The sequence below is a fragment of the Physeter macrocephalus genome, chromosome 17 (assembly GCF_002837175.3).
Source record: "Physeter macrocephalus isolate SW-GA chromosome 17, ASM283717v5, whole genome shotgun sequence".
In the NCBI taxonomy this organism is placed as follows: Eukaryota; Metazoa; Chordata; class Mammalia; order Artiodactyla; family Physeteridae; genus Physeter; species Physeter macrocephalus.
Window position 1 is genome coordinate 42,707,893 of NC_041230.1, and position 20,200 is coordinate 42,728,092.

General features: G+C 46.0%; 1 protein-coding gene and 2 non-coding genes across 6 annotated transcripts in view; 1 reads left to right on the forward strand and 2 right to left on the reverse strand.

Moving 5' to 3' along the window:
* The window catches only part of LOC102974179 (protein VAC14 homolog), a 100,752-nt gene that overhangs the window by 14,690 nt on the left and 65,862 nt on the right, over positions 1-20,200 (forward strand). For 2 of the 4 annotated variants that reach the window (XM_055078861.1, XM_024125025.3), the window contains exons 2-6: positions 11,208-11,332; positions 11,433-11,583; positions 12,193-12,300; positions 12,855-12,964; positions 13,249-13,355. In XM_055078861.1, the coding sequence (XP_054934836.1) occupies positions 11,208-11,332; positions 11,433-11,583; positions 12,193-12,300; positions 12,855-12,964; positions 13,249-13,355 (601 nt within the window). Of the gene's footprint in view, positions 1-11,207; positions 11,333-11,432; positions 11,584-12,192; positions 12,301-12,854; positions 12,965-13,248; positions 13,356-16,415; positions 16,824-20,200 lie in introns of those variants that run through there. The other 2 variants (XM_024125024.3, XM_055078862.1) reach the window with 2 other exon arrangements.
* TRNAG-GCC (transfer RNA glycine (anticodon GCC)) lies at positions 6,210-6,280 on the reverse strand. The gene has a single exon. It is a non-coding gene; the product is annotated as a tRNA-Gly (tRNA).
* On the reverse strand, positions 6,888-6,958 carry TRNAG-GCC (transfer RNA glycine (anticodon GCC)). The gene has a single exon. It is a non-coding gene; the product is annotated as a tRNA-Gly (tRNA).

Below are 20,200 nucleotides of genomic sequence, written 5' to 3' on the forward strand. Positions count from 1 at the left end.
CATGTTGCTGCAAATGGCATTATTTTGTTGTATTTTGTGGCCGAGTAATATTCCATTGTGTATATGTACCACGTCTTCTTTATCCATCTCTCTGTTGATGACATTTAGGTTGCTTCCATGCCCTGGCTATTGTGCATAGTGCTGCAGTGTACACTGGGGTGCATGTATCCTTTCAGATTATGGTTTTCTCTGGATATATGCCCAGGAGTGGGATTGCTGGATCATATGGTAGTTCTATTTTAAGTTTTCAAAGGAACCTCCATACTGTTCTCCATAGTGGTTGTATCGATCTACAGTCCCACCAACAGTGTAGGAGGGTTCCCTGTTTCTCAGTCTTCTTTACCCTTTCAAATAACCAGCTCTTGGTTTTATTGATTTTTAGAATTTTTTTTAAATTTCTATTTTAGTTATTTCCTCTCTGATCTTTATTATTTCCTTCCTTCTGACTTTTTACAGGGTATTTAATTTTTTTAATTTTTTCATTTAATTAATTTATTTATTTTTGGCTGTTTTTGGTCTTCGTTGCTGTGCGCGGGCTTTCTCTAATTGCGGTAAGCAGGAGCTACTCTTCGTTGCGGTGCACGGGCTTCTCATTGTTGTGCTTCTCTTGTTGCGGAGCATGGGCTCTAGGCACGCAGGCTTCAGTAGCTGGGGCTCGTGGGCTCTAGAGCGCAAGCTCAGTAGTTGTGGCACACGGGCTTAGTTGCTCTGCGGCATGTGGGATCTTCCCGGGCCAGGGATCGAACCTGTGTCCCCTGCACTGGCAGGCGGATTCTTAACCAGGGAAGCCCCTGAAGGGTATTTTAAATTGAGAAATTTCACAGTGAATTTTAGGTTTCTGGCATCTCTTAAGGGAACCCTGGGGCTTTGTGATCAGATCAAGGTTGAACTGCTGCGTTTAACCGAGCTCTTTGGAGCCTACCACCTCTGCAGGGAGGCACTATTTATTACCAACTGGCTTAAGGCAATTTTTACAGTGTGGGTCAGAATTCCACACAGCTCTGCTCTTTACCAGCAGTGGGACCTCAGCAAATTGCTTCATTCAGGGATCACAGACTGGCATCCAGGGGCTGTGTCCGGCCAACAGAACTTTGTTTGGTTTGGCCTGGATCCCAGGGTCTTTTAAACTGACAAATTTCATAGTAAAGTTCGAGTTTCTGGGTTCTCTTAAGGAATGGGAAGATGTGGCTCTGTGGGGCCCACATTCCCACAGAGCAGATCAGGGGACCCAGGGGTCCAACCTCCTACCCCAGCCAAGACTTGGGCTCCCCAGTTTGCTTCCTGTGTTGACAAGTTCAGCACAGCCTGTCTTACCTCCCTTGGCCTTCTCACTTGTGTCTCTTTCTTGGCCCCTGTAAGCATTTGAGTTTGTGACCTTGGGTTTAACCTCTCTATGCCTCAGTTAACTCATCTTAAAAAGAAAAAAATGCACATTGAAAACATGCTGAGTGAAAGAAGCCAGTCACAAAAGGCCATGTATTGTATGATTTTACTTATATGAAATGCCTAGAATAGGCAAATCCACAGAGACAGGAAGTAGATTAGTGGTTGCCTAGGGCGTAGGGAAGGGGACTGGGGGATATGGGTAGTGACTACTAATGGAGTAATCTCTGTGAGATGATGAAAATGTCGTAAAATTGATTGTGGCGACAGTCGCACAACTTTGTGAACATACTAAAACCCACTGAATTGTACACGTGAATTTATAGGATGTGAATAATATCTCAATTTTAAAAAATAAGAGTATCTGTAGGTTGTGTTACAGTGTGAGGAAAGTGCTTATTCAGTGGTCACAGTTACTGTCACCTGAGATCCAAACATGCCTCCTGCTGTCTCGGACTCGTTTCTTCTTTACAGTTTTTCCACTGCTTATACCCAGTGGATGCTCAGTATATTTGTTACTGAACTAACTCTTGGGCCTTTTCAGAAGCTCTTGGGCCTTTCCTCAGAGGCAGATGTTCCGCTTTTCCTGTTCAGTTATTGGAGAGTCGTGAGCAAGTGGAAACCAGGTTACTTAAATACTCAGCAAAGCAGATGGAGGAGATGTTTGCCTGCCAGCTTCTGTTTGGGAAATCACTGCCTGGATATGTTGCCCCATTACAGCGTGTCACATAGAGAACTGAGGTGGATCACTGGACTTGCCAGGGTAAAAAAGGCAGCCCAGAGTCCAGGCTGAAATTTTTACAGCACAGGAATAAACACAACTCTGGATTATCTTTCTGTCCTTCTTGGAGCAAGGAGCAAAGCAGGTTCTCAGTCAGCAGTTAATGAATGAATATGATCTTGTTTGGTGTGTTTAAGATCACAGTTTGTCTGATTGTGACTTTGCACTAATATTGTTACATGAGTATATGCAGTGCAGAACACATTGCATGCATTATCTTATGTAATTCTCTAAAACAGTGTAAAGTCACAGCCAAGGCTGTCTCCGCTAAAGACACAGAAATGTGCATGCAGTGGCTGAAACCTCTGCCACCTCCTGGCCAGGCCATTTGGACATCAACAAATGAAATGAGATAGGGTTAAATGAAATAATGCAAGTAAAGTGCCTGGCACCCAGTAGGCATCCAACAGGTGGGAGCTTTGATGTTTGAAGAGGGGATAATGTAACATGGTGGATTTCAGACCTGGTGTCGGAAAAATCTAGGTTTGATTTCTGCACCTACCATCCGTAAGTTGTGTGATTTTGTGTGTGTTTCATTAACATCTCTGAGCCTCAGTTTCCCCCATCTGTAAAATGGGTATTATAGTACCTAGCTCCGTAGCTTATTTTAAGGTTTAAATGATAATGCGTGTAAAGGATCCTCCACATTACCTAGCATGTAGTAAGTGCTCAGCAAATGGTTATTTCTTTCCTGCCTTAATGGTAGAAAACCAGCCCTAGACCTTCATTTCAACATCTCAAGCATGTACCTCATCTGTACACCCATGTGTGGTGGAGGAATGCTTCAGAGATGCCTAACACTAGACAGTGGCGAAAATGCATGGAGAAAGCTGCACTTCAGTTGGGGCCTGAGTTCTGCTCGAGGGAAGTACCCTCTGTAATCGGGTGTGTGCACTTTGCGGCTGACGTGCTTTAAGAAGATGGGCTGGAGGAACTGGTGTACAGTTGAGGGGGCCTGGGCTTTGTAGGTACCAAGGTTCAGATCCTCTGTGACCTCAAGAAAGGGACTTGGTTTCCCGGAGGCTCTCTGTTTCAAATCTAAATGATGAGATGACAATAACTACAGAAGGAGGTTGCTGTGAGGAGGAATACCCAACCCCTGGAATACTTAGTGTGTGTGTTGGGAAGTGGTCAGCTCCCCGGTCCTCACGCAGCCTGTGGTTGTCCCCGAGCTGCGTTACAGAGGCCGAGGGGCCCGTGCGGGGCTGTGGTTTTGTTGCTGAGACGAGGCCCCAGGTTCTCCTTGGGTGAAGGACACATCCTGGCCTGTCTGTGGCTCCTTCTCAGTCGGGGACAAGGTAGTCGGTGTGGCACTCTGTGAAGCTGCGAGCAGTGTTGAGAGCTTGGAGTTGGCCGGCGTTGGGCATCGTGCCTCCTGGGGAATGGGTGGTCCTGCCATCCGGCGACACCTCTGACTAGTTGAGAATGGAGGCTCTGAGCAATCTCTAGAGGATACTTCGTCAGCCAGAGTTTTTAGAGGAACGAAGCAGATCTCTTCTCTGGGACACAGAACAGCGATGCGTGTGACCCTAATGTCAGCAAAGGTCACTGGGCCTTGCGATCATAAGTTTCTGGGCCAAATATTAACTTCAGAACTAGTTGAGATCCCCCAGCTGTGGCTCACAACGTGGAGACGAAAGAGGAGACGGGGTGTTCTTTCAAGAGACACTAGCCTGCAACTGGGGGCGCCCGGATTTCAAACTTCACTTCCTCTGCTTCCCTTTGTAGTTGCTTTTTCTCTCGGCCTGTGCCCCGTGGAGAGACCAGGTCCCGCTGACGGGGGCTCTTTGGGGCACCCCCAAGGGCTTGGTTCACCGCTAGGCAAACGCATGTCAAGGCCCATCCTGGCATCGGCGTCTGTCCCCAGCCACGGCCCTGGGGACCTGGTCCTCCTCAGTGTGCGTTTTGAGGTCCTGGTAGTGGTGCCCTTGGTCCCTCCTAACTTGAATTGTAAACTAGGGGTTAGGCCCGTCCACATACAATTCTGATTTACCCAACTGGTTAGGTGTAGATGAGCAGACCACCCCTGTCACCGGTACGGCAGCGTGGGGCTTTGCCCGTGTTTCCCTACACTTGCCCAGCGGCCCCGCCCACCTGCACGGATGGGTCCCTGGGCAGAGGCTTACTGATCCTCACTTACTGTGTGGGGAGCTGTAGACGCGGGGAGAGGGCTGGCACTCAAGAGGCAGAGAATCGTGGCACCAGTCTGTCCTCAGGTACTCTGGCCTGGAGCTGTGGAGCTAGAAACATGAAACCCGTGAGAAAGAACCCGTGACATTCGATAGTGCAGTGCTGGGCACAGACTGCGGGGTCGCCGAGGCCTTCAGCGTCCAGAGGAGGAGTGGTCCTTCCTGGGATGGTCAGGAAAAGCAGCGGGTTGGATCTGAAGTGGACTTTGAAGGCTAGCTGGGATGTGGAAGGGAGCGGGAGCTTCCCCATAGAGTGGAATGGACAGCAAGTGTCCAAGGAGTAGCATAGCAGGGCCCAGTAAGAAGCCCTTACCAGAGAGGAAAGTTGTGCTGGACAGCTGCGCAGTGAGACTGCAGAGGTCACCCGGCCCGGTCTTGATCACCCTGTCAGGTGGAGAGCGTGGGCTCGGTTCGTGGGACAGGTCTTCCTGCTGTGGCCCCAGGGGTGACCCACAGGGCCAGGCCCAGTGCTCTAAGAACTGATGGTTTTGGTGAGAACATGTTCTCAGGGTTTCCCTCCACAGGGAACCACTGTTTCTCATTATCTCGCTCTCCTGGACACTGATAATATTCTTCCTCCAAGTGCAGGTAGAGACTTGGGGTTCCAGGCCCTTGGGAACTGAATGGGCCATTGTATTTGTAGTGGCCAGGGGTGCCCTGAGTTGCGTCCTGGTAAGATTCGGGGTGTGGGGGGCCTTGCAGCTGGTGTAGAGCGAACGGGAATGTCGGGGGGTGCTGAACACAGATAGTCCCCTTGCCCGTGTCCCCCACTTCAGGAGACCCTGTTACACTTGCCCACTGTCACCCAACGTTAGCGCCCCATTGCTCAGGGTCTCCCACCGTTTGGTCTGTCAGCCTCTGCAGTCTTCAGCGTTCCCTAAACGCTGTTCAAGTCCCTGCCGCCCACCGCTGCAGATCACTGGTACCTTCCGTGGCTGCTCACGGCCACCAGAAGCAAAGGCCACTTCCTTTGCCAAGCACGTGAGTGGGCGCAGCCTCTCTGGCCCTGTCACCCACGTCTCCTCCACCTGTGTCGTTTGTGCTGCCAAACCAAGTGCCTCTCTCCTTCCTCTGAGCCTTTGTTCATGCTGTTCCCTCTGTCTGGGCCTCCTCACCCTGAATGAACACCTACTGCTCCTTCAGAACCCCTTTCAAAAGCTGACCTCACGAAGCCACACCTAACTCCCTCCCCACGAAAGCTGCCGGGTGTGCTCCTTCTCGCCTGCCCCCTCCTCACCTTGCACTGTCCTCACCAGATTTTTTTTCTCTGTTTTGCACGAAAGTCCTCGAGGGCTCTCTTGTTTCCCCTCCACGGGATTCTGGCAGAGAGCCCCTCCGGGGCAGGGAATGCGTCCCCTTTGCCATCTCTCAAGTGGGGAGGAGGGCCCTTTCCGGTGGCTCAGGGACCGGTTGTGACCTGAAACGAGGAGACAGGCGAGGAGGTGGTTCCAGGACGGGCTGTGCTGCTGGCAGGGCTGGGTCTTCTTCGCTGCCCTGCTGGAGCCTCATGAATGTCATACTCCCACTCTCAGGGCTGCTCTAACACGGACGGAGCAGAAACACACACAGCCTGGCTCCCCCAGGGGCAGCGCGCTCAGAGTCCCCGGGCAGCCTGTCTGGGCAGGAGGGGAGGCACAGTTGCTTGCAGCGGCTTTGGTGATCCCCACATCCTGGACTCCTCAAGAACAAGGGGACACAAGATCTAACTCTCTGTGGAATTTAGGAAACAGGCGTGGAAAACTCAAGCTAGAAAAAAGTCATTCTAGGTTTTTCAGACTGTATCCCCAATGCTGTGGGCAGTGTGAAATGTCAAATCCAGTCTCTTAGGATGATAAAAAAAAAAAAAAGTTTGCTGTTGCATTGGCCGGGAATCGAACCCGGGCCTCCCGCGTGGCAGGCGAGAATTCTACCACTGAACCACCAGTGCTCCAGCTGTGAGCAGCTGTGTGAGCACCTCCCTTTAGCCCAGTCCCCTGGTCTGTACGCTGATTCACAGAACGGAAGGCCACATCAGCACAGCTGCAATGGCAGAAGCTTAGGCTCCAGAGCAGGAGAGAAGGCAGGAGGAGGCTGTGTGTGTGTGTGTGGGTGTGGGTGTGTGTGTGTGTGTGGGTGTGAAGTTGATTTGCCTTCAGACGTCAGGACCGAAAGTAGAGCTCAGGTTGTTCCTTCTCGGTAGCAAAAAGCCCACTGAGACTCTGGGGACTTCCTCCTCTCTGAAGTGTGGATTCTCCCGTCCCACGTTCACGTGGAGTGTTGGGCTGTTTTACAGCTCACAGGCTTCAGCACAGCTCCCAGCTGGAGACTGGCCAAGGCTGAGGGGGTGCAGCAGGAGTCCCCTCACGGGGTGCAGGGTCCCACAGCCAGTGGTGCCTCTGTGGAGAAGCCAGCTGCTGTTCACGCTCACGCAGCAGGGAAGTGTGCTCAGAGATTCGCAGCACCCTTGGCTGCTGCAGGCCGGGCGTGATTGAGGAGCTGGACCCTGCAGCAGGATCTCTGGGGGAGCTTGCCAGGAAGAGGCCAAAAAGCAGCACTGCATTGGCCGGGAATCGAACCCGGGCCTCCCGCGTGGCAGGCGAGAATTCTACCACTGAACCACCAATGCTCTGGCTGTCCTCTGGCACACCTGCAGGGCTTTTCTCAAGAGGCTGTGTCTGTCCTAATAGTCAGAGAGCTCTGGCACATCACTGGGCCTCGTCTGGCTGGTTTGTCCTGTTTGAGAATACAACGGGTTTACGTAGAGCCATCCTTGCTGCGCCTTATTACACTGCTTAGGGAGGGGGCACTTATGGAACTGGCTTCCTCCCTTGGTTCATCCACAGCCCTCAGCCCCCTGGGGTGGGCTTGGTGGACTCACACCCTATAAAGATCAAAGCAAGAGGCCCCTCACAGGCCATCTGCGCAGCCCCTTCCTGGAATCCCTGTCTCTGCTCCCACATCCGCCAGCTCAGGGGGCAGGCCTGTTTGATTCACCTGTGGCCACAGTCCCAGGCACAGAACAGATGCCCCCTACGACTTGCGGGATTGAATCTTTATCAAGCCCTGTAATCCCCATTGAACAGCCTTTTCACAGGAGGGGTCACAGCCTCACAGGACAGCACATTTATTTAAACAATGCTAATCACTAGCAGGTTCCTGACACCGAGCTGGAAGCACACAAACTAATTAATACCTTTTGGACTTGACCGTCCTTAAAATTCTTTGAGCCAGCTGGAGACCCCATTTATGCCAGAGGCGAGCAGTGTACTTGCCGTGATGGGCACAGAGCAATTAGACAGTGAGTCCGGGCAGCTACTTGGACGTCTGTAATCTTTAGGCCTCCCTGGTCACACCTTCAGCTGCTACACTGGTCCTAGTCCCTCCCACCTGATGATGGGACAGTCTCCCCTTCCCATCCATCTCACAGCTTTTTATTTTTTGGAGTACAATTGCTTTACAATGTTGTTAGTTTCTGCTGTACAACGAAGTGAATCAGCTGTATGTGTACCTATATCCCCTCCTTCTTGGATCTCCCTCCCACCCCACCCGTCTAAGTCACCACAGAGCACTGAGCTGAGCTCCCTGTGCTGTACAGCTGGTTCCCACTAGCTATTTTATACATGGTAGTGTATTTATGTCAACCCTGATCTCCCAATTCATCCCACCCTCCCCCCTTCCCCCACTATGTCCACATGTCCATTCTCTACATCTCCATCTCTATTTCGGCCCTGCAACTAGGTTCATCTGTGCCATTTTTCTAGATTCTACATATATGCATTAATATATTTGGGGTTTTTTTCCGACTTCACTCTGTGTGACAGAGTCTAGGTCCATCCACATCTCTACAAATGACCCAATTTCGTTTTTTATGGCTGAGTAATATTCCATTGTATATATGTACCACATCTTCTTTATCCATTCTTCTGCTGATAGACCTTTAGGTTGTTTTCATGTCCGATAGGCTATTGTAAATAGTGCTGCAATGAACATTGGGGTACATGTATCTTTTTGAATTATGGTCTTTTCAGGGTACATGCCCAGTAGTGGGACTGCTGGATCATATGGTAATTCTATTTGTAGTTTTTTAAGGAACCTCCATACTGTTCTCCATAGTGGCTGTATGAATTTACATTCCCACCAACAGTACGAGAGGGTTCCCTTTAAATGTCTATTTAGGTCTTCTGCCCATTTTTGGATTGGGTTGTTTGCTTTATTAATATTGAGCTGCATGAGCTGTTTATATATTTTGGAGATTAATCCTTTGTTCATTCGTTTCCAAATATTTTCTCCCATTCTGAGGGTTGTCTTTTTGTCTTGTTTATGGTTTCCTTTGCTGTGCAGAAGCTTTTAATTAGGTTCCATTTGTTTGTTTTTGTCTTTATTTTCATTACTCTAGGAGGTGGGTCATAAAAGATGTGGCTGTGATTTATGTCAGATAATGTTCTGCCTTTGTTTTCCTCCTAGAGTTTCATAGTGTCCAGTCATACATTTAGGTCTTTAATCCATTTTGAGTTTATTTTTGTGAATGGTGTTAGGGAATGTTCTAATTTCATTCTTTTACATGTAGTTGTCCAGTTTGCCCAGCACCATTTATTGAAGAGACTGTCTTTTCTCCATTGTAAATCCTTGCCTCCTTTGTCATAGATTAGGTGACCATAGGTGCATTGGTTTATCTCTGGGCTTTCTATCCTGTACCATTAATCTACTTTCTGTTTTTGTGTCAGTACCATACTGTCTTGATTACTGTACCTTTGTAGTATAGTTTGAGGTCTGGGAGCCTAATTCCTCCAGCTCTGTTTTTCTTTCTCAAGATTGCTTTGGCTATTCAGGGTTTTTTGTGTTTCCATACAAATTGTAAAATATTTTGTTCTCATTCTGTGAAAAATGCCATTGGTAATTTAATAGCGATTGCATTGAACCTACAGATTGCTTTGGATAGTATAGTTATTTTCACAATATTGATTCTTCCAATCCAAGAACATGGTATATCTCTTCATCTATTTGTGTCATCTTTGATTTCTTTTATCAGTGTTGTATAGTTTTCTGAGTACAGATCTTTTGCATCCTTAGGTAGGTTTATTCCTAGGTATTTTATTCTTGTTGTTGTGATGGTAAATGAGACTGTTTCCTTAATTTCTCTTTCTAATATTTCATTGTTAGTATATAGGAATGCAAGAGATTTCTGTATATTCATTTTCTATCCTGCAACTTTACCAGATTCATTGATTTGTTCTCATAGTTTTCTGGTGGCATCTTTAAGATTTTCTAGGTATAGTATAATGCCATCTACAAAACACTTCTTCTTTTCCAATTTGTAATCCTTTTGTTTCTTTTTCTTCTCTGATTGCCATGGCTAGGACTCCCAAAACTATGTGGAATAATAGTGGTGAGAGTGGACATCCTTGTCTTGTTCCTGATCTTAGAGGAAATGTTTTCAATTTTTCACCATTGAGAATGATGTTTGCTATGGGTTTGTGGTATACAGCCTTTATTATGTTGAGGTGGGTTCCTTCTGTGCCCACTTTCTGGAGAGTTTTTATCATAAATGGGTGTGGAATTTTGCCAAAAGCTTTTTCTGCATCTAATGAGATGATCATGGGGTTTTACTTAAAACACTCTTTGACCATCTCTTCAAAACCCACGAGCACCATCCGTCACCCATGATGTGAGATCCCTTCTCCTGAATCTGAGCGGCCAGGCCAGCTCATCCCAGTTGATTTCCTGCTGTTCTCTGGACCCCAGACAAACTTGGCGAATTTCCTCTCCTTGCTTTTGCCCACACATTTCTTCCCGCCCGGAGCACCTGCTTCCTTGTCTCAGGGTCCCTGCCTCCTCCGAGGTCCAGCTCAGTTCCCACTCCTGGGAAGATGTCCCTGACCCCCAAGCCACAGCCCCCCAATGGTTGTCTGGGCCCCTCATGCCACCATTTGCGCACATGAGGCTTCTCACCGCAGAGACGCTGTGAGCCTCCGAAGGGCGGAGTGTCTTCGCGTCCCCTGGGCTCTGAAAGGAGGCCCTGATGCCTGACGGAGCTGGGCCTTCCTCTGCTGGCCTCCACTTGGGCGGGGCCTGCCTCGGGAGCATCCCCCCAGGGTGACCACAGGCGCTGCCTCCCTCAGACCGCCTCTCCCTGCTAGCATCACCCCCCAGGTGGGCACCCTGCAGGCGTCTCTACCCTTCCCGCCCTCTCTCCTCTCCCTGCTGCTTCCCGCTGCCTCGGCCGTATTTCAGGCCCCCTTCCTGACCCTGATAGCTGCGGCGTTCTCCCTTGGAGACGTTTCAGTTCCCTCTGTCAAACCAGGCCACCCCCACTGGGGCAGCCTCGCTGGTCAAAACATAGACATAAATACGTCACCCCACTGCTGGAAACCTTTCACCGGCTCGTCTTTTCCTTTAACTGTCCCCAGCCACCCCTTCCACACACCGGACTCCTCACCCTTCCCTAAATACACCGCGTCTTTTCGGGGCCCCCGCCTTTAGCCAGGCTCCTCTCTGTGCCTGAGGTTCCCTGCCTTCCTTTCTTTACCTGGAAAATGCCTGTTAGTGGTACTAAGATCTGATTCAGATGGCACCTCCCTGTCCGCCCAGGGAGACTTACCTGCGGTGTTCTTGCTTCTGTGGTGTTGCTTGTGTCATGTTGCTACACATACTTGTTTGTGGATCTTCTCTGTTGGATGTGGGCCCAGTTCAGCACCGTCCCCAGAAACAATGACACAGAGAACCACTTGGGTGCATGAACTGCTTGCAACACTGAGCAAGTATTGAATGAAGACGGTGGATCACTACAGTTTTGGGGCCCCAGCAAGACATTCACTTGCATTCTCTCAGATTCCCAGAAGTGACACTGTTCACCACCGTTCTTCATTCTGTCGTAGACAAAGGGAAACGGAGACCCAGAAAAGGGAAGGGACCGTGACCCAGCCAACGCCTCCCAGTCAGCAGCAGAACTGGGAAAGCCCTGCCCCGAGATGCCCGACTCCCAGTTCCTCTTTCTAAACAGGTCATCTCCCTCCCTCACCCCAGCCCCGGGCCCCAGAGCCGGCAGCAGCAGGAGCAGCCTGATCCGCTGGTCCTGCAGCCCCTCTCTGCTCCCTCTGCAGGCTGGTCCGGGAGTTCGTGGCCCAGAACAACACCGTGCAGATCAAGCATGTGATCCAGACGCTGTCTCAGGAGTTTGCCCTGTCCCAGCACCCGCACAGCCGGAAAGGGGGCCTTATCGGCCTGGCCGCCTGCTCCATCGCGCTGGGCAAGGTGAGCCCTCCTCCTGGAGGGACGTACACACCAGCCCGGGCCTTGACCCTGACCCCTGAGCCCTAGCAGGGTGTTGCAGACTTGTGATTTCTTTATTGCCATTGTCTCCACATCTCAGACCTCAAGGCTGGCTCTGTGGCCTTGCACCCTGGGTCTTGATGCTCTTCGTAATTTAAACAAAATTTTTTTCACTTACAGTTAATGGAATAATATAGAGCTCTATGATGAGAGTATAGAGTTATGTCAACAGCAGGATCAAAATACAGAACCATTCTGTCACCCTAATGTCCCCTCATGCTGACCCCACCCTGCCCCCAGTGACAGGGGCAGTTTACGCTCAGCTCACCAGGGCATTCGATCCATACCACAGAGATGCAGGGTTCTGCCTTTTGATTAGTTCTCTCGACCTTGATTCCTGCTTTCAGTGCATCCTTTTTGCTGGTCCTTCAGCCTGTGTGAGGAGGGTTGCTCCGGGGTCTCTCCTGCCTGACTCAGGCTCCGTCATCTTCCTCTGTGTCCGCCTGACCCCTGGAGCCAGCCCGGGCCAGGGATCAGCCAGGTCAGGCAGCCCCGACCCCAGCAGGCAGCTCTCATGCCTTTGACCCACAGGACATCGTGACGGAGAGCAACAAGTTCGACCTGGTGGGCTTCATCCCCTTGCTGCGGGAGAGGATTTATTCCAACAACCAGTATGCCCGGCAGTTCATCATCTCCTGGGTAAGGTCCGGCCCCGCGACACTCCTTCTCCAGCCGTAACGAGCCTCTAGTTGAGTGAGGTCTGCTCTCTGGCTCACCTGGGCACTTCCTGTGGCTACGGGGATGCCTCATTGTTATCCCTCTAGGAGCCGATGACGCCAGATAATCCAAAAACACATTTATTCAGCTCTGCCCGCAAAGCCCATCACGTTTGCCTCTGAAGAGGATGTGGTTCCTTCCTTGTCTCCGGAAACACCCAGATTTACCTTTGAAGCCAGCTGTGCTCCTCCAGCTGTCACACCTCTTCTAGCCTTGCCCACCTTTCCCATGGGTTCCCTCTCGCAACCCCCACCCCGCCCCGGGGCATCTGAACTGCCCTGGGGTTAAATTGCCGTTCCCCTGCCCATTGAACAGAAACAACAGCTACTCGCCTCCCCTCCCGCATGGGACACCCACAGTGCCGTGAAAAGATGCCTCAGCAGGGCCCCTTCTCACTGGCCAGTCCGGAGGATGGGCGAGGAGATGCAGGTTCTCTGGCTGGTGACTTTCCCTGATGGTTTCCTCCCCTGGGGCAGATCCTGGTTCTGGAGTCCGTGCCAGACATTAACCTGCTGGATTATTTGCCAGAGATCCTGGATGGACTCTTCCAGATCCTGGGCGACAACGGCAAAGAGATTCGGAAAATGTGAGTGGAGGAGGGGAGGGGCAGGCGGCTGCAGGGGCCCCTCGGCGCGTACGCGTGCCCCACACCCAACAGACAGGCGGCGGCAGGAGGACACGAAATTCACCGTCCTCTTCCTGGCTCGTGTGCTTCCTGCTTTGAGGAGCTAGGAGATCATCCACCCCCAGCCTCTGAAAAATGTCCATCTGACAAGTGTGTCCCGCAGAGCACAGCAGAAATGACACTGGTGGAGGCTCCTCTGGCTCTGGCTGCATGAGCTGTCTCCTTTCTCCTTTGCTCATTGGTAGGTGTGAGGTGGTCCTTGGAGAATTCTTGAAGGAAATTAAAAAGAACCCCTCCAGTGTTAAGTTTGCTGAGATGGCCAACATCCTGGTGATCCACTGCCAGACCACGGGTGAGTGTGTAAAGGCCCCAAGGCCACCACCACCTCCTCAGAAGCACCTTTCTGTCTCCCCATCTCAGAGAGTCCCCGTGGGAGTGTGAATCAGTGTGACAGTGGGTCCTGGAGTGGTGGGTCCTTGTGGGAGAGATTCCAATTCTCTAACAAAGGCATAACTAATCAAATTCAGGCATTTATAATGGGGGACCTTACTATATATCCTAATCACGATTTAGCAATCCATAGTAATACTAACAGTGTTCTCCTTATGGCATAACTTTTTACTGTATAAACAATATATGATGCTTGTATATATAATTTAGAAAAACAGATACCAAAATAATATACAGTCCCACAACTTAGGCAAAAGTGTTCCTCAATTCTTAGAATGTAAACTAAAGACTGAAAAATTAGAGAATACCAACACAAATGTAAAGACATCCCACATTTATGGATTTAAACGACTTATGACAATACTTCCCAAATTGATCTCCATATTCAATTTAATCCATATCAAAATAACAGCTGCATTTTTTTCAGAATGTTTCAGATCCTAAAATTCATATGGAAATGGAAAGGATCCAGAATAGGCAAAACTACCTTTCAAAAGAGGAAAAAAATTGGAAAATTCATACGTCCCAATTTCAGAACTTACTACAAAGCTACAGTAATAGATGGATAGATCAAATAGAACTGAGAATCCATAAATAAACCTTTACATTTATGGTCAGATTTTTTTCTTAAGAGGTGCCAAAACAATTCAGTGAGGGAAATTAGTCTTTTCAACAAATAGTGCTGGAACAACTGGATACCTGCATGCAGAAAAATGAAGTTGGAACCCCTCCTGATACCATACACACACAAAGAAAAACTCCAAATAGATCACAAGCCTAAATACTATATTTAGAACTATATAAATCTATTTAAGGGTAAATCTTTATGACTTTCAGTTGAGCAATGGCTTCTAAAATATGACAGCAAAAGCACATGGGACAAAAGGAAAAAATAGGTATTTGGGGATTCATCAAAATCAGAAACTTTTATGCTTCAAAAGACACTATCAAGGGACTTCCCTGGTGGTCCAGTGGTTAAGACACTGTGCTTCCAGTGCAGGGAGCACAGGTTTGATCCCTGGTCGAGGAACTAAGATCCTGTATGCCACGCCGCACAGCCAAAAAATAGAAGGAGAAAAGCAAAAGACACTATCAAGAAAGTGAAAAGACAGTTCCACAAAAGGGAAGAGAATATTTGTAAATCATATATCTGATATGGGACTTGTATCTAGAATATATACAGAACTCTCATTACTCAAATAAACTCAGTTTTAAAAAGTGAGATCTGAATAAACATTTCTCCAAAATCTGAATAAACATTTCTCCAAAGAAGATATACAGATGGCCAAAAAGCACATAAAAAGATGCTCAACATCCTTAGCCATCATGGAAATGCAAATCAAAAACACTGAGATACCACTTTACATCCATTAGTATTAGTATCAATGGCAAGTATCAAATAAAATAAAAAGGAAAATAACATGTTGGCAAGAACGTGGGGTAATGAGAAACCTTATACACTGCTGGTGGGAATGTAAAATGGGACAGCTGCTTTGGAAAACAATCTGGCAGTTCCTCAAAAAAACATTTGACCCAGCAACTCCACTCCTAGGTATATATCCAGGAGAAATGAAAACCTATGTCCACACAAAACCTTTTACGTGAATGTTCATAACAACGTTATTAGTAATAGCCAAAAAGTAGAAGCCACCCAAACGTCTATCAACTGGTGAATGGATGAGTGAAATGTGAAATATGCCTATAACTAGGTATTACTTTACATTTAATCCTGTAAAGGACCTGATCAGAGTGGTTTCTTATTAAGATTTACTATAGGATCAATGCAGATAATCAGTTTGCGGGGGTGGACAGGGAGACACTGAGAATGGAGACAGGAGGGACATCAGGAGATTGCTGCTGTGTCCCAAAGATGCCTGAACTAAGGCAGTAGCAGTGTGATAGGAAAGATGGGACAAATTTGAGAGATGTTGTCTAGAATTAATGGGACTCAGCAAGTAATGGAGGAGAAAAGAAAAGGAAAAGGGAGGAGTCACAGCAAGCTCCGACTTCTCAGGACACCACTCAGGCAACATCACCAGAGAGTAAAAGCTCCCAAACCGTACAATATCAAGAGTTAATAAACTTTGAGAAACTCTCTAATAGAATAGGCTACAGAACCAGACTCCCTGGATTCAAATCCAGCTTCTCCATTTCTTGTGTTGCCTTGGACAAGTTACTTTACATTTGCAGGCCTCCATTTCCCATCTGTACAGCAAAGATAATATCACCTATTCATAGCACTGTGCGGATTAGACAGCCAATACATCAATACATATAGACACTTTTAAATATTCCAGATGCATGCAAGTGTTCCATTAGTATTGGCTCCTCTTATTAAGTCCCTACCTTATCAATTTGCAGCAAGCCTTTCTCTTTTTACTGTGACTTCTAAAATTTGCACAGCGCCCAGCGTTAACTGATGTAGCTTATATCCTGTGAACATCTGATAGGCAGAAAAGAGTCTCAAGCTGTAGCAAGGTGAATTTGCGGACCTATTCACCAGTAACTAGCTAACAAATATTAATGACTCCATTGTAAAAACAGACACATTCAGACTGACATGATATGAAGGTTAAAGCCTCAATACACCAACTCCATTTCCCTCGACTAGTAGCCCTCCTTCCACATAATATGTGTGTTTACTGTAATGACTGACTAACTGCCTTTTGAGGAAACTGTCAGTATTCTGCATACATAGCATCTAGAAGGATTAAGCAGAACACTAGGGAATTAAAAGATACAATTAAGTGAAAATTAAGAAGAAAATAGAAAGATGTGTTCTAAATCCCTAGAAAAGAGTTTTAGTAAACTTTCAGTCTTTTTCCCCCTTTTTTGTTAGACTCATATTAGAGTTCTGTCCTTTAACTGTCAAACGGTTTTCCAGCCTACAAGTAATCTTTCTTCACAGAGGAGTCTTAAACGTTATAAATGAAATATCCCAAATATTTTCTTTTTCTCACAGATGAGAACATTGGAACACTGACATTTTCATCTGTTCTGTATAAGAATGAGTGTGTCAACACAGTGCTCCCAGCTACAGCACTGAAAAAAAACAAGTTTAATTAAAGACAGAGGAGAAACCGCATATGGAGCCTAAGCCATTGAGATATAATGAAGAGTGTCATCTTCAGAGTCAGTTCTCTATGAACAAATCTCTTTGTCAGTGTCAGGAGGGAAAAAAAAAAGACATAGCAAAGTAAAGGTGTGCTGTATACCACAGGGAACTCTGCTCAATATTCTGTAATAACCTAAATGGGAAAAGAATTTTTAAAAGAATAGACACATGTATATGTATAACTGAATCAGTTTGCTGTACACCTGAAACTAACACATTGTTAATCAACTATACTCCAATATAAAATAAAAATTTTAAAAAAACATGAATGGATAAAGATGTGGTGTGTTTGTGTATATATATATATATATATATATATATATATATATACACATACATACAGGGGAGTACTACTCAGCTGTAAAAAAGAATGAAAACTTGCCACTTGCAGCAAGAGGGCTGCTCAATATTCTGTAATAACCTAAATGGGAAAAGAATTTTTAAAAGAATAGACACATGTATATGTATAACTGAATCAGTTTGCTGTACACCTGAAACTAACACATTGTTAATCAACTATACTCCAATATAAAATAAAAATTTTAAAAAAACATGAATGGATAAAGATGTGGTGTGTTTGTGTGTATATATATATATATATATATATATATATATATATATACACATACATACAGGGGAGTACTACTCAGCTGTAAAAAAGAATGAAAACTTGCCACTTGCAGCAAGAGGGATGGACCTGGAGGGTATTATGCTAAGTGAAATAAGTCAGAGAAAGACAAATACTGTATGATATCACTTATATGTGGAATCTAAAAAATGCAATGATCTAGTGAATATAACAAAGAAATAGACTCACAGATACAGAGAGCAAACAAGTGGTTACCAGTGGAGGAGAGGAGAGGGGCAAGACGGGTAGGGAATTAAGAGGCACAGACTATCATGTATAAAATAAATAAGCTACAAGGATATTTTTTTACAACAGAGGGAGTATAGTCAATATTTTATAATAACTATAACTGGAGCATAACCTCTAAAAATTGTGAATCACTATATTGTACACCTGTAACATATAATATTGTACATCAACTATACTTTAATGAAAAAATTAAAGGTACTTCCCTGGTGGTGCAGTGGTTAAGAATCTGCCTACCAATGCAGGGGACACGGGTTTGATCCCTGGTCCAGGAAGATCCCACATACTGCGGAGCAGCTAAGTCCACGCGCCACAACTATTGAAGCCGACGTGCCACAACTACAGAAGCCCGCGCACCTAGAGTCCGTGCTCCACAAGAGAAGCCACCGCAATGAGAAGCCCGCACACCGCAACGAAGAGTAGTTTTAAAAGAATAGACACATGTATATGTATAACTGAATCAGTTTGCTGTACACCTGAAACTAACACATTGTTAATCAACTATACTCCAATATAAAATAAAAATTTTAAAAAAACATGAATGGATAAAGATGTGGTGTGTTTGTGTGTATATATATATATATATATATATATATATATATATATACACATACATACAGGGGAGTACTACTCAGCTGTAAAAAAGAATGAAAACTTGCCACTTGCAGCAAGAGGGATGGACCTGGAGGGTATTATGCTAAGTGAAATAAGTCAGAGAAAGACAAATACTGTATGATATCACTTATATGTGGAATCTAAAAAATGCAATGATCTAGTGAATATAACAAAGAAATAGACTCACAGATACAGAGAGCAAACAAGTGGTTACCAGTGGAGGAGAGGAGAGGGGCAAGACGGGTAGGGAATTAAGAGGCACAAACTATCAAGTATAAAATAAATAAGCTACAAGGATATTTTTTTACAACAGAGGGAGTATAGTCAATATTTTATAATAACTATAACTGGAGCATAACCTCATACTGCGGAGCAGCTAAGTCCACGCGCCACAACTATTGAAGCCGACGTGCCACAACTACAGAAGCCCGCGCACCTAGAGTCCGTGCTCCACAAGAGAAGCCACCGCAATGAGAAGCCCGCACACCGCAACGAAGAGTAGCCCCCGCTCGCCGCAACTAGAGAAAGCCCACGCACAGCAACAAAGGCCCAACACAACCAAAAATAAATAAATTTATAAAAAATAAAAATAAAAAAACAAAGACTTTCTGCGCAGTTGTGAGGGGTTTTTTTCCTAATGTTTATTAGAAAATTCAAAAGAATCTTTAAACAATAACATAAGCCTTTGGGTACTCAGATCTCTTACTGGTTTATAGAAGTTATAAAAGAGAGGCCATCATTTTTCACTAGCTAATACATAAAACAACATTTTGCAATTAATTGTCATTTTACATACCTACATAAACACAAACCTTAGTGTTTAAGCTTTCAGAAATTGTGATGAGAAATTCTTTTAAGCGAACAAATTGAACTGTGAAGGTTAAAGAAAGGTAGAAAACAACAACTCAATTATTCAACCAATATTTATAAAGCACCCCTCTCGTGCAGAGCCTCTTGGGAAATAAAAATATGACCGAGATGCAGATGCTGCCTGTGTGGGGCTTGCTGTATAGCAAATAACTGTTTCTGACCTTCCATTTGCAAAAATGGGCAGTGTTCCACAGGCTCTGTAAATTTAAAATGCTCTGTAGGGCATTTTGAATTGGTTTGTATTCTAAAAGAAATGGGCAGGACAATAATATAAAGCATGGTAAAAAATATACCTCTTAAATTTTCTCCCCATTTTCCATTAAAACTTTAGCTTCTCTAAAGATTGTGATCATGTTGATAAACTATGTGCACATTGCCTAGGAATGAAAAAAGAAAGAAGTAAAGGTGTGATGCTATAAAGGAAAAACATGGTGGTATCAAGTGTCAGTATTCAGACTAAGAAGTAAAACTTAGTATTTGTGTAGTACTTACTACTTACTTCCAGAGTTTGAACAGTACTCCTAACATCATAAAACTTTATCTTTGGATATAAATAGATACTTATTAACCACATATATGTTATAAAAGATAGAGCTGAAGTACAAAGAGAGAAAGAAGCTTAGCCAAGATCACAAGGTAATGGTTTAACAAAAACGAATAATACTTTTACTGGGTTTATTCCAGAATATTAGTTATATTCCTTCCTCAAATTCTAATTTGAAGAAAAAAAGTACCATTATCACAGTACTGTTTTCCAAAGTTAAGCACAGCTCTAACTATATTCTAACAGTGGCTCGCCTGCATGTCTCCTGCCCTTCTGCCAGGGCACCTACCATCAGAGAGGCAGGACAGCACAGTGAAAAGAAAACAGGGCAGATGGGCCCAGATTCCAGCCTCAGCTCTAGCACTTCCCAGCTCAGTAACTTTTGGGCAGGTTACCTATTTGAGATTTATTTCGGTTGCACCAGGTCTTAGTTGCAGCTCACCAGGTCCTTTAGTTGTGGCACATGTGCTCCTTAGTTGTGGCGTGGGAACTCTTAGTTGCGGCATGCATGTGGGATCTAGTTCCCCGACCAGGGATAGAATCCATGTCCCTTGCACTGGAAGGAGGATTCTTAAACACTGCACCACCAGGGAAGTCCCTCTTTTCCCTCATCTATAAAATAGGGTTGATAGCAACTACTCAATAGTGTTACGATAACACTTCGATGGGATAATATATGCAAAGTACTCAGTTCATTTCTTGGCACATACAGCTGATCCTCCATAAATA